The sequence below is a fragment of the Macaca nemestrina genome, chromosome 20 (assembly GCF_043159975.1).
Source record: "Macaca nemestrina isolate mMacNem1 chromosome 20, mMacNem.hap1, whole genome shotgun sequence".
Classification (NCBI taxonomy): Eukaryota; Metazoa; Chordata; class Mammalia; order Primates; family Cercopithecidae; genus Macaca; species Macaca nemestrina.
Window position 1 is genome coordinate 45,809,370 of NC_092144.1, and position 14,826 is coordinate 45,824,195.

The window sequence follows — 14,826 nt, forward strand, 5'->3', positions numbered from 1 at the left end:
GCTAACAAAAAAACAACTCCTTTGCTTAGTTTGAGAAGACTTTTGGGATTAATCGGTCTTGACTTAAGATAATTGAAACCCAGAAAATAAAAAATAATATTACTGAAACCTCAGGAAGATACTAAAATTAATAACAGTAACAATAGGAAGGAATTAAAAAGTATAAAGTAATGTAGAAATGAACTAAACTCACATCACTGATATTTTAGAATAGCTTTTAAGTGTAAGTGTAGCAATAAACTTGTAACAATTCTATGTATTCTTTTTTTTTTTTTTTTTTTTGAGACAGAGTTTTGCTGTGTCGCCCAGGCTGGAGTGCAATGGTGTGATCTCTGCTCACTGCCACCTCCACCTCCTGGGTTCATGCAATGCTCCTGTCTCAGCCTCCCGTAGCTGGGATTACAGGCGTGTGCTACCACACCTGGCTAATTTTGTGTTTTTGTATTTTTAGTAGAGATGGGGTTTCACCATGTTGGCCAGACAGTTCTCCAACTCCTGGCCTCAAGTGGTCCGCCTGCCTTGGCCTCCCAAAGTGCTGGGATTACAGGCGTGAGCCACCCCATCTGGCCAATTGTATGTTATTCTTTTTTTTTTTTTTTTTTGGAGATGGAGTCTTGCTCTATCACCTAGGCTGGAGTGCCGTGGCAGGATCTTAGCTCACTGCAACCTCCACTTCCCATGTTCCAGGTATTCTCCTGCCTCAGCCTCCTGAGTAGCTGGGATTACAGGCTCCCGCCACCATGTCCGTCTCAATTTTGTATTTTTAGCAGAGATGGGGTTTCACCATGTTGGCCAGGTTGGTCTCAAACTCCTGACCTCAGGTGATCCTCCCACCTTGACCTCCCAAAGTGCTGGGATTACAGGTGTGAGTCACCGCACCCAGCCTTGTGTGTATTCTTTATAAACATCTTCACTTTAAGATGTTTAAAGTGCCTGAAAGAATAAGTTATACTAAAGGAAGACTACATTGTTTAAGGGGAAGAACTGAATTAGTGATCAACATTTAAATGTTTACGAAAACTTTGGTGTTTTGCTTATCAGCTACAAGAACTTAATAAACTTAAAATTATACAAGCTATAAAGAGCACTATTATTCTCTATGCACCAAGCTTCCTGATCATTAAACAATTCATCAATTATTTCATGTAAAACTGACCACCCAGAAAGTAGCACCATGTTGTCAATTACCTCACGGTTTCCTCTACTCACAGGCACTCACTCACTGTACTTCCCCAGATGAATACCAAAGGAATACAAGTGTCTCTTCTTTAAAACCTAAATGCACCCTTTGATATTATTATTATTACTACTACATATTACGCTCTTAGTATTCTTTTATCAACCAAATAGCCTATGATATATAATAGCCAGGCATCGTGCTAGATACTAAAGAGTCAAAAATTATCCAGAAAGATCTGGGAACAGAGTTCCTTCTTGTATAGTGCTCACTTTAAGCCCTCCTTTCTGGTCTCTCCTCCTGGCCTTCCTCTGGTTAAAGGGATGTCTTCAAATGCTGTACCTTCCAAGCAGGATGGCATGAAACATTCCCACTTCAACAGCTCCATACCATGCTTGTTGCATTCTCAACACTCCTTATCTTTGCCCCAGAGGGCAGCCTCCCAGACTGAATTTTTGCATGGGGGATCTGCTCCTCTCTTTTAAATTCAGCCCTCATTAATGTTAAAAAAAAAAAAAAAAAAAAAAAAAAAAGTCTTAACGAAATGAGAAAGAAAACTTCCTCAACTTGATGAGTAGCATCTACAAAATACCTACTGTTGGGAAAGACAGTCACCGTGGGTCTCTCACATTCTTAGGCATCTTGCTGGGTATGCCTAGAATGCAAGATTCTAACTACTCATTTCCCAGGGTTATTTATGCAGCTGATAACCTTGAGAGAAGAGGTAAGAGCACAAACAGCAGGCTTGCTTACTGCTGACTATAAAAGCAATGGATTATCCAGGCTCAGTGTTCCTCAGTGGCTATGCCTGTGCACTGCATGAATAGCATCCATATAGACCCTCATGTTGTCCCCATGGGAGCTGAGAGAAAGAGGAACTGATGAACACTGATGCCTATGCTGCTTGCTGTGCCATGAGTAATTAAGTCTTTGTCTCTGATCCAGGAGTCTCATGTTTTCCGCCAGCATTCATGAAACTAACAGGCTAATGTATTAGCTTGTATGTAGGAAAATATCAAATCCTAGAGTTAATATTATACCTAATGTTGAAACACTGAAAATGTCCCCCTGAATCCAGGAAAAAAAGAATAATGTGTATTATCATCATTTCTTTTTAACAATGTACTAAAGGGCTTGGTCAGTACAATAGGGCACAATGAAGAAATAAAAGGTACAAAGATTGGTAGGAAAGAAATAAAACGATCATTATTCACAGATGATAAGTTGCAGACATAGAAAATCCTAAATAATCAATAAACTCTTAAAATTAGCAAGTGAATTAAATAACATGGTCTCATATAGGGCCAATAGACAAAAATCAATTGCATTTCTAGTAACAAGTGTTGGAACCGAACTGTCGATTCCTTCCTGGGCAGGGGTCGCCGCGAAGGATCACCGACACGAGATTCACAGCAGAGAGTTATTTATTACTAGCGCGCTAGGGTCCCAAGCTCTAAGTTGGCCCTGGGACCCTGACTGCTTGTTACAGGCTGTTTATATAGGCAAACACAAGTTCAAACACAGCTTAGGGCGCGAAATTCAAACAAAGCTTTAGGCGCGTGGTAATTGGGTCTGTCTATGGCCTGAGCAAGGTGTCTTGTTCTAATTGGTTAGAGCAGGACCTTATGAGGTTTTTTCCTGGAGTTGTTGATTCCGGGAACTTCGAGGCAGGGTGGGACCCCCGGAATTGGCAGGGTGGGACCCCATGAGGTTGTTTCCCGGAATTGGCAGGGTGGGACCCTATCAGGGTGGGACCCTATTGAGGCAGGGTGGGACCCTATCCAGAGCCACCTGGTGTTAATTTTTTTAAGTTCTTTTTTTTTATGAGGCCTAGTTTCTAAGTTTTATGCGGCCTAGTTTCACAAGTAATTGGAAATTTTTTAAAAATGTAAATACTATTCAGAGTTTCGATAATAAACATCAAATATCCAGGTATAAAGCTAGCAAAAAATGTTGCTAACAACGACAACAAATTGGTAAGAGAAATTAAGGATCTTAACAAATGTAGACATATACCATATGTACTATAGACTGAATATTGATGTCAATTCTCCCAAAATGAACACAGTTTTTGTTTTTGTTTTGAGATAGGGTCTTGCTTTGTCATCCAGGCCGGAGTGCTGTGGCACAATCAAAGCTCGCTGTAGCCTCAACCTGAGGGGCTCAAGCGATTCTCCCACCCCAGGCTGCTGAGAAGCTGGGAGTAGAAGCACACCATCAAGTCCAGCTATGTGTTTGGGGTTTTGTTTCTTTGTTTGTTTGCGTGTTTGCTTGGTTTTAGTTTTGTTTTTTGTTTTTTTTGTAGAGACAGGGTCTCACTATGTTGCCCAGGCTTGTCTTAAACTCCTGGGCTCAAGCAATCCTCCAGCCTTGGCCTCCCAAAGTGCTGGGATTACAGATGTGAGCCACTGCATCGGGCCCCAAAATGAACACATAGATTACGTAAACAAAACCCCAGCAAGGCTTTGGGGGGTATAAGGTAAAAATTAGCAAGTTGATTCTAACATTTATTTGGAAATTGGAAGAGCTTATAATAGCCAAGATAGTTTGGAAAAGAAAAAAAGTAGGAGGACTAAAACTACAGATTTCAAGACAGCAGTCCATAGAAGAGAATAAATAAAACCAAACAGGCCGGGCACGGTGGCTCAAGCCTGTAATCCCAGCACTTTGGGAGGCCGAGGCGGGCGGATCACAAGGTCAGGAGATCGAGACCACAGTGAAACCCCGTCTCTACTAAAAATACAAAAAATTAGCCGGGCGCAGTGGCGGGCGCCTGTAGTCCCAGCTACTCAGGAGGCTGAGGCAGGAGAATGGCGGGAACCTGGGAGGCGGAGCTTGCAGTGAGCCGAGATCGCGCCACTGCACTCCAGCCTGGGCAACAGCGTGAGACTCCGTCTCAAAAAAAAAAAAAAACCAAACAATATAGAGTCCAGAAAGACAGCCACATAGCCACATGAATAAACTGATTTATGAGAAAGACTCCATGCAACCAACCTTCCTTCCCTCCCTCCCTCCCTCCCTCCCTCCCTCCCTCCCTCCCTCCTTCCTTCCTTCCTTCCTTCCTTCCTTCCTTCCTTCCTTCCTTCCTTCCTTCCTTCCTTTCCTTCCTTGTCTCACTCTGTCACACAGGCTGGAGTGCAGTGGCATGATCTTGGTTTACTGCAATCTCTGCCTCCCAGGTACAAGTGATTCTCCCACCTCAGCCTCCAGAGTAGCTGGGATTACCACCACGCCCAGCTAATTTTTGTATTTTTAGTGGAGACAGGGTTTCAACATGTTGGCCACGCTGGTCTCAAATTCCTGACCTCAGGTGATCTGCCTGCCTTGGCCTCCCGAAGTGCTGGGATTACAGGCATGAGCCACCATGCCTGGCGAATGTTTTCACATTCAAAATAGTGTAGCCTGCTACAATCAACCAGGATGTGGGGGAACCCAAATGCAACGAATGATCTTTAAATGTAAGAAAAATGAGTAGCAAAACCACACTGAAAAAAGTGGCAAAGAAAATAACTAAATTGAGTAACTTTGGAAGATGTTTTTTACTATATACTATAAGCTTAAAGAAAAGAGCTACACAGAGATTCTCTACTGTAGTTAGTAAATTTGTTTTTTACACAGGTCCGGGTTAGCAACTCTGAACTAATTTGCATGTATTCTAGGATAGCGCTAATTATTGATTCTGAGAAGCAGATTTCTCTCTGTTGGAAAATGAAGTAACCAGCAAATGGCTAAATTTGATGGGAGACAATTCTCCATGGGTCTTGCATGTTTCTGCGTATCTTGCAAGCAGAGGTACTAAGTGCTTTTGTTCTGCACTATTTTGCCAAGTTGTTTATACAGTGAACGGCCTTGGAAGACAGAGTTCATCTCCTTCTACAGCAAAGGGTAGGCATTCTAACTTCCCATTATAAAAAATTCAGGTTTCCTAGGGTCAAGGGAACACACAGATACCCATGTATTTTGCATAATCCTGGGTGTATGACTGAATCAGTGCCAAGAGAATGTAGATATTCTGAAGATTGCCATGAGCAACAAAGCATCCTTTGTCTCTGACTCAGAAGTCTAATGTCTTCTGAACGTATCTGTGATACTGACAAGCTAACTTACTGGCTTACAACTAGGGTAAAATCTCAGATATTTCATAGTTCTTGGGGAAAAAAAATATCCTGTGGTACTGGAATAGAATTGAACATATGAGTGTAAACTGGTGTGTTTTTAACATATAAATAAATAGACATAAATGTGTGTATAGACATTTGTGTATTTTCTCACTGTCTGCACTGACCAGAACCAGAGCAAAGACACACCAGTAGTAATAAGCACACCAAGTGCCCAGATCTTGGTTTAAAAATTCATTCTCCAATAAAAGAAACTAACACTGCTTGGAGAAATTGCTGAGCCCAGAGATGGAAGAGGGAAGATACAAGATGAGCCTGGAATATCTTATGGTGCCAGAAAGCGGGGTCCGGGGGAAGCTTTTTTTTTTTTTTTTTTTGAGACGGAGTCTCGCTGTGTCTCCCAGGCTGGAGTGCAGTGGCGTGATCTCGGCTCACTGCAAGCTCCGCCTCCCGGGTTCACGCCATTCTCCCGCCTCAGCCTCCCAAGTAGCTGAGACTACAGGCGCCCGCCACCACGCCCGGCTAGTTTTTTGTATTTTTAGTAGAGACGGGGTTTCACCATGTTAGCCAGGATAGTCTCGATCTCCTGACCTCGTGATCCACCCGCCTCGGCCTCCCAAAGTGCTGGGATTACAGGCTTGAGCCACCGCGCCCGGCCCGGGGGAAGCTTTAAAAAAATGATCACACGTTGGAAAGGACACAAGAGCCAACTTAAGGAGCTTCTGATGGCCAAATCTGGGAAATTTTAAACAGCAAAATAAATACATAATAATAATAGAGAATAGAATAAAATAAATGTCCATGAGTCCATAGGTAGACAATTGAATAAACAAATAGGGATAAAAGAAAAACTTCAGCTGAATTAAATGTAAAGGAGTTTCACTGGGCAATGAACGATTCGCAAATCAGGCAACCCCAGAATCACAGCAGATTCAGAGCCACCCCAGGGATGCCTTGTGGTCAGAACACATTTATAAACAAAAAGAACGGGAAGTGACGTACAAAAATCAGAAGTGAGGTGGAGAAATAGCTCAACTGGTTACAAGTTGGTATTTGCCTTTTGTTTTCTTCCTTGAGATGAATTTTCGCTCTTGTTGCGCAAGCTGGAGTGCAATGGCATGATCTCGACTCACTGCAATTGTCCTGTGTCAGCCTCCTGAGTAGCTGGGATTACAGGCGCACTCCACCACACCTGGCTAATTTTTTGTATTTTCAGTAGAAGTGGGATTCCACCATTTTGGTCAGGCTGGTCTCCAACTCCTGACCTCAGGTGATCCGCCTGCCTTGGCCTCCCAAAGTGCTGGGATTACAGGCGTGAGTTACTGTGCCCGGACGGTGTTTGCCTTATTTAACACAGTTTGAACACTCACCAGTTGTATGAGTGGTTGAAGTATTGCTGCTGGGATTGGTCAAGACTCAGCTTGTTACAGGCACACAAGTTAGGTTTCCAATTCTGTCTACCTATTAGGATACAGTTCATCCGTAAGGACTCAAATATAGAAATACAAAGTCCTTCTCAGGCCATATTTAGTTCACTTTAACAGGAGGAAGAAGAGACAGCTCTTCCTTATAGTAGAATTTAAATTATCAAAGTGTAAGAAATGATAGCAGAAATGATAGGAGAAAAGCACCACTAGGCAAACATCACAGTAATAATTGTTACAGGTAAAAAAATAATAATAATAATTGTTACATTGTAAAAATTGGTTTTTACAATGAATGTTAAAACCAATGGGTGAGAAAGCATGATGAGAAATCGGATTTTTGCATAGTTTCAAATTATTTCTCCACAAGATACTTACTAAATAAAGTGGGAAAAACAGTAATTTTACAGAGGACAAATCTGGCAAACAACATTGTTACCAAGTTTTCAAAGTTAACATTGCCAACGAGATATACTAATATATATATATCTCCTGATGTGACACACTGAGAAGAGTTTAACGTCATTTCTGTGACCTTCTTGCCAAAACTGCACGGTCTAAATCTAACCATAAAGAAACATCAGGTAAACCCAAATTGAAAAATATTCTACAGGCCGGGTGTGGCAATCCCAGCACTTTGGGAGGCTAAAGCAGGAGGATAGCATGAAACCAGGAGTTCAAGACCAGCCTCGGCAATATAGCAAGATGCTATTTCTACAAAAAGAAAAGAAAAGAAAAGAAATAGCCAGGAGTGGTGGTGTATACCTATAGTTCCAGCTACTCAGGGGCTGAGGTGGAAGAATTGCTTGAGCCCTAAAGGTTGAGGCTGCAGTGAGCCATGATCATGCCACTGCACTCGCATTCGCACTCCAGCTTGGATGATGGAGGAAGACCTTGTCTATTAAAAAAAAAAAGTGGCCAGGACCAGGTGTGGTGGCTCACACCTGTAATCCCACTACTTTGGGAGGTCAAGTCGGGCGGATCACCTGAAGTCAGGAGTTCGAGATCAACCTGGCCAACATGGTGAAATCCCATCTCTACTAAAAATACAAAAATCAGCCAGGGGTGGTGGCAGGTACGTGTAATCCCAGCTACTCGGGAGGCTGAGGCAGGAGAATCACTTGAACCGGGGAGGCAGAGGTTGCGGTGAGCCGAGGTCGCGCCATTGCACTCCAGCCTGGGGGTCAAGAGTGAGACTTCATCTCAAAAAAAAAAAAAAAAAAGCGGCCAGGCGCAGTCGGAGGCCAAGGCAGGTAGATCATGAGGTCAGGAGTTCAAGACCAGCCCGGCCAATATGGTGAAACCTCGTCTCTGCCAAAAATACAAAAATTAGCTGGGCATGATGGTGTGTGTCTATAGTCCCAGCTGCTCAGGAGGCTGAGGCAGGAGAATCACTGCAACCCAAGAGGCGGAGGCTGTAGTGAGCCTAGATCGTGCCATTATACTCCAGCCTGGGTGACAGAGACTCCGTCTCAAAAAATAAGAGAGAGAAAGAAAGAAAAAAAAAAAAGAAAAAAAAAGATATTTTCCAAAATAACTGGCCAGTACTCTTCAAAAGGGTCAAAGTCCTGAAACATGAAAAGGATTAAAGAACTCTCACAGATGGAAGGAGACTAATGAAACAAGACAATTCAATGCAGGACCTTGGATTGGATCCTGAAACAGTAAAGAAAATTTAACAAAATATGAAAAAAGTCTCTAATTTAATTAAAAGTCTTCCTATCAGCATAAATTTCCTGGTTTTCATCATTGTACTATGGGCACCTGAAAAGTATTTGCAAATTCCTTATACCATCTTCACAATATGAAAATAAAATTTTAGGCAGGGCATGGTGGCTCACACCTGTAATCCCAGCACTTTGAGGGGACGAGGCGGTTGGATCACCTGAGGTCAGGAGTTCGAGACCAGCATGACCAACATGGCGAAACCCTGTCTCTACTAAAAATACAAAATTAGCTGGCCGTGGTGGCACAAGCCTGTAATCCCAACTACTTGGGAGGCTGAGGCAGGAGAACTGCTTGAACCTGGGAGGCGGAGGTTGCAGTGAGCTGAAATTGTGCCATTGGACTCCAGCCTGGGCAGCAAGAGGGAAACTCTGTCTCAAAAAAAGGAAGGAAGGAAGGGAGGGAGGGAGGAATATTTTTAAAAAATTAAAAAGGGGAAAGCGGACACAAAAAAGAGGATATACACTGGGACTGGGCACGGTGGCTCATGCCTGTAATCCCAGCACTATGGGAGGCCGAGGCGGGCGGATCACAAGGTCAGGAGATCGAGACCATCTTGGCTAACACAGTGAAACTCCATCTCTACTAAAAATATAAAAAATTAGCTGGGCGTGGTGGTGGGCACCTGTAGTCCTAGTTACTCGGGAGCCTGACGCAGGAGAATGGCGTGAACCCAGGAGGCGGAGCTTGCAGCGAGCCAAGATCACGCCACTGCACTCGAGCCTGGGTGACAAAGCGAGACTGCATCTCAAAAAAAAAAAAAAAAAAAAAGAGGATATACAAATGCCCAGTAAAAATACAAAAAGGTGCTGAACATCATTTCACATCAAGGAAATACAAATTAAAACTATGATGAGGCTGAATGCAGTGGCTCACACCTATAATCCCAGGACTTTCGGAGGCTGAGGCGGGCAGGAGTTTCACATGGTAAAACTCTGTCTCTACTAAAGATACAAAAATTAGCTGGGTGTGGTGGTGTGCACCTGTAATCCCAGCTACTCAGGAGGCTGAGGCAGGAGAATCACTTGAACCTGGGAGGCGGAGTTTGCAGTGAGCTGAGATCACACCACTGCACTTCAGCCTGGGCAACAGAGCAAGACTCTGTCTCAAAAAACAAAACAAAACAAAAACCTATGATGAAACTGTACCATACAACAAACAAAATAGTTAAAAGACTAACAGTACCAAATTATGGAGAGGATATGAAGCAACTGGAACTCTTATACATTGCTGGATGGAGTGTAAACTGGAACACCCCCATGAGAGCGTGGTAGCATCTATTAAACATTAGCCTACCCTATGAGCTAGCAATGCCACTCCTAAGTATCAACCCAGGAGAAAAGCCTTCATGTGTTCACCAAACACAGCGTAGAGTGTTCACAGCTGCAGCATCATTTGTAACAGCCCCAAACTGGAAACTATCCAAATAGTCATTAACAATGTAATCGACTAATATACTACAATATATCCCCAATGTAATGAGAACTATGTACAATTATGCTGAACAACATGAATGAATTTCACAAACATAATATATAACAAAAGAAGCCTGGCATAAAACAGTACATGCTATATAACTACATATATACAGGAAGTTCTAGAATGTGTAAGGGAACCAGATGCACTGGCTCATGCCTATAATCCCAGCACTTTCGGAGGCCAAGGCGGGCGGATCACCTAAGGTCAGGACCAGCCTGGCCAATATGGAGAAACCCTGTCTCTACCAAAAATACAAAAATTAGCCGGGCATGATGGTTGGGTGCCTGTAATCCCAGCTATTCAGGAGGCTGAGGCAGGAGAATCGCTTGAACCCAGGAGGTGGAGGTTGCAGTGAGCCAAGATCACGTCACTGCACTCCAGCCTGGGCGGCAAGAGCAAGACTCTGTCTCAAAAAAGAAAAAGAAAAAAAGAATGGATAAAACTAGTTAATGATGATAGAATTCTCAATAGATTGTTTGGGGGAGAAATCACTGAGAAGAGGCATGAGGGAACCATCTCAGGTCCTGGCAAAGTTCTTTGTATAGATCTAGGAGTGTTACACAGCTGTACACTTAAGATTTGCACACTTTATATAGACTCTATCTATGTATCTATTGACAGCCTCCTGCTCTGTTGCCCAGGCTGAAGAGCAGTGGTGTGATCACTGCTTACTGCAGCTGCAAAGTACTGGGCTCAAGCGATCCTCTCATCTCAACCTCCTGAGTAGCTAGGACTTATAGGTGCCAGCCACCATGCCCAGCTAATTTTTTATGTATGTATGTATGTATGGTAGAGTTAGGGTCTAACGATGTTGCCCCGGCTGGTCTCCAACTCCTGGCCTCAAGCGATCCTCTTGCCTTGACCTGGCAAAGTGCTGGGATTACACACATGAGCCCCCACACCTGGCTTAAAAAATTTTTTTTAACTCTTGGAACTATGCTTTGGTAGTGATAAGGAACAATAAGATATTTCAGCCGGGCGCGGTGGCTCACGCCTGTAATCCCAGCACTTTGGGAGGCCGAGACGGGTGGATCACGAGGTGAGGAGATCGAGGCCATCCTGGCTAACACAGTGAAACCCCGTCTCTACTAAAGAATACAAAAAATTAGCCGGGCGTAGTGGCGGGCGCCTGTAGTCCCAGCTACTCGGGAGGCTGAGGCAGGAGAATGGCGTGAACCCAGGAGGCGGAGGTTGCAGTGAGCCGAGATTGTGCCACTGCACTCCAGCCTGGGCGACAGAGCGAGACTCCGTCTCAAAAGAAAAAAAAAAAAGATATTTCAAACACTGCTGTTCAACTACAAATTTGTGCAGACACTCTGGTATATATTTTGACACTGTTTAGTAAAGTGGAAGATATACGAACCAGCAATTCTGCTGGTAAATAAGCATGTATACCCCATGTGAAAGAATGTTTGTGGCTGTGTTGTTTATAAAATAAAAAACTATAAATAACTAATATGGGCATCATTACTAGAAAGGACGAATAATTGTGGTGTACTTCAAAAGCGAGAATACAATATAGCAAAGAAATTGAATTAACCGCTATTTTATCTAATAGAAATGATTCACAGAATTGTAAAAATAAACCAAAGACAGTATGACAACATTAATATAAAGTTTTAAAATGGGGAAAAACTGGAGTATAATGCCTAGAGAAGTATACTTAAGTGATAAAACCTCACACTGATAAGTCTATCCAGTCACACAAACCTGATCACATCCCCACCATGGGGACATTCAGCTACAGACAATCCACGCCCAAAGCAACAGGGTCGCACACGGAGGGCCTCCATCGGTCACATAAGCACAAGTGCACACTTACCGAAGAGACATTCACAGTCACAACCACATTGTCACAACCACATTGTCGGCGCACACCTGTACCCGGTCACAGTCACGATCACACATTAACCACAGCCACACACACAGATAGAAACATGCAGTTACTCGCAGGTATCCCCACCTGAACTCTGCCGCACAGTCACACAGCACACAGTCGCACATCACTACGGGGACAAACGCGGTAACACTCAACCAGACACCAGCTCCCCACGGCCGCACACACAATGCCGCACGTGGTCCCGCTCCCTCTCACACACACCAGCAGCCACAGTCTCCGAGGCCGTGCTGCACACGGTGTGAGCGTTGGAAACACACTCATCACAAGAGCAGCCTGTCACAATCGCGCGATCATTCACCACACACCTCCACACAGACGCAAGCGCACACTTTCAACCTCACCTCCACCGCCGCACAAAGCCGAGGCCCGGCCCCCGGCCCCGCCCTCTCCCGGGTTCCTCACCTCCGGCCTTACGAACTTCCGAAGCAGCAGAATCCTCCCCAGCACTGGGGTAGTTCCTGGTAAAGCCCTCAGGGTCCCGCCAGCGCGTGACTTGGATGCTGAATTCCCGCGAGAAATACAGTCTTGCCGAGGAGTCCTCTGGGAAACGTAGTCAGAGACGTATCAAGGCCGGAGAAGATGGCTCCCGATTGTTAGAATTGCTGTCCGCGCCTAGCGTCAGCCCAGCCGAAAGGATCGCCCCCCTCATCAAACCGCTCGCGCCCCAGAGGCCTCACGGAGCCCTGGCTCAGGCTCGAGCCTTGGCCCCGAAAGAAAGCCACTCCGACGTGTTTGAGATGGGCTTAGTTCCCGGACCCGTCCTACTGCCCCCAGGCGCTGGACAGCCTCAGAAAGAGGACAAGTCCACACGGAAAGATTATCGCACAGCTGAGCCTTCTGGGAGATGTAGTTCGGAGCTGGGAAGGCGGTTGGACCCTCCGAAAGTCATCTTAATTGCTCTCACAGATAAGCCGGCGCTGCGCTGTAGGCCTGAGTGCTGTGCGCCCAGAGTACGCAGGCGCAAACACGCCGGGTTGCTGTTTTGGCCTTTTAGTGCTCCTTAGTGCAGAGGGGTTATGGGACCAGAGGTTGTGAGACTCAAAACTAATTGGAGAGGCAGAACGGGTGTAGACCAGGAACCTGCGACGTGATGGGGGAGGTCGAAGGAAAGGAATCGCCAAACGTGGGACAGGTTTGGAGAGGCAGAAAGAGAGGAGTGTGAAATTGCAAAGGGCAGGTGTTATTCTGAGTTCTGTGTACTTTGTGATAAATGAGTGCAACAGGAAGTAAGAGGAGTTTCACTTTCTCCTTCTGCAATTATTTGTGTACTTGGACTAAGTATATCTTATGGCCAATATTTGACTGCTTTTGACCTATAAAGATATTGTATAAACAGTAATGCATAGCTTAATAATAAGGATATATTTTAGCCGGGCGCGGTGGTTCACGCCTGTAATCCCAGCACTTAGGGAGACTGAGGGGTTCGAGACCAGCCTGGGCAACATAGTATAAACCCCATCTATATTAAAAATGCAAAAATTGGCCAGGCGTGGTGGTGCGCACCTGTAGTCCCAACTACTCTGGAGGCTGAGGCAGGAGAATCACTTGAACCCAGGAGGCGGAGGTTGCAGTGAGCCGAGATTGCACCACAACACTCCAGCCTGGGCGACAGAGTGAGATTCGGTCTCAAAAAAAAAATACATTCTGAGAAATACATTGTTGGGCAATTTCATCATTGTGTAATAATTTCATCATTATAGAGTGTACTTACACAAACCTAGACAGTATAGCTGACTGAATACTTAGGCTATATGGTATAACCTGTTGCTCCTAGACTACAAAGCTATACAGCATGTTACTCTACTGAATACGGTACTTGTACTGAATACAGTTGGAACGCTTTAGGGACCAGCCCTACAGGGTCTGTGGGTTTTTCTCCCCGTGTGTGGAGATGAGAGATCATAGATGTAAAGACAAAAGACAAAGAAATGAAAAGACAGCTGGGCCCGGGGGACCACTACCACCAAGACGCAGAGACCAGTAGTGGCCCCGAATGCCAGGCTGCGCTGTTATTTATTGGATACAAGACAAGGGGGCAGGGTAAGGAGTGTGAGTCATCTCCAATGATAGGTAAGGTCACATGTCCACTGGACAGGGGGCCCTTCCCTGTTTGGAAGCTGAGGTGGAGAGAGAGTGAAGACAGCTTGCACCATTATTTCTGCATATCAGAGACTTTCAGTACTTTCACTCATTTTGCTACTGCTATCTAGAAGGCAGAGCCAGGTGTACAGGATGGAACATGGAAGCAGACCAGGAGTGTGACCACTGAAGCACAGCATCACAGGAAGACGGTTAGGCCTCCAGAAAACTGGGCAGGCCTGACTAATGTCAGGCCCTCCGCAAGACGGGGTGGACTAGAGTCTTCTCTAAACTCCCCCAGGGAAAGGGAGACTCCCTTTGCTGGTCTGCTAAGTAGCGGGTGCTTTTCCTTGGCACTGACGCTACCGCTAGACCACGGTCTGCTTGGTAACAGGCGTCTTTCCAGATGCTGGCATTACCGCTAGACCAAGGAACCCTCTGGTAGCCCTGTCCAGGCATAACAGAAGGCTCACACTCTTGTGTCTGGTCACTTCTCACCATGTCCCTTCAGCTCCTATCTCTCTATGGCCTGATTTTTTTCTAGGTTATGATTGTAGAGTGAGGATTATTATAATATTTGAATAAAGAGTAATTACTACAAACTAATGATTAGTGATATATATAATCATATCTGTGATCTATATCTAGTATAACTCTTGTTATTATATATATTATACTGGAACAGCTCATGCCCTTAGTCTCTTGCCTCAGCACCTGGGTGGCTTTTACCCACAGAACACAATGGTAAGTATTTATGTATCTAAACATATCTAAACATATCTGAACACACAAAAGCTACAGTAAAAAATCAGCATACGAAGTAAAAAATGGTATACCTGTATAGGGTACTTACCATGAATGGAGGCTGCAGGACTGGAAGTTGCTCTGGAGAGTCGGTGAGAGGTGAGTGAATGTGAAGGCTGG

At 44.7% G+C, this 14,826-nt stretch overlaps 2 protein-coding genes and 1 pseudogene across 8 annotated transcripts in view; 1 reads left to right on the forward strand and 2 right to left on the reverse strand.

Moving 5' to 3' along the window:
• LOC105495463 (zinc finger protein 566) overlaps positions 1-12,476 on the reverse strand; it is a 43,917-nt gene extending 31,441 nt beyond the window's left edge. For 4 of the 6 annotated variants that reach the window (XM_071086415.1, XM_024797180.2, XM_011765072.3 and 1 more), the window contains exon 1: positions 12,226-12,476. Coding sequence is in view for 1 of the 6 variants with exons in the window: in XM_024797179.2 (XP_024652947.1) it covers positions 11,634-11,716 (83 nt within the window). In the remaining 5 variants the exon portion in view is untranslated. Of the gene's footprint in view, positions 1-11,633; positions 12,171-12,225 lie in introns of those variants that run through there. The other 2 variants (XM_024797179.2, XM_071086413.1) reach the window with 2 other exon arrangements.
• The window catches only part of LOC105495467 (ZFP14 zinc finger protein), a 182,257-nt gene that overhangs the window by 134,910 nt on the left and 32,521 nt on the right, over positions 1-14,826 (reverse strand). The gene's annotated exons all lie outside the window — the stretch shown is intronic.
• Positions 12,403-14,508, forward strand: LOC105495464 (uncharacterized; annotated as a pseudogene).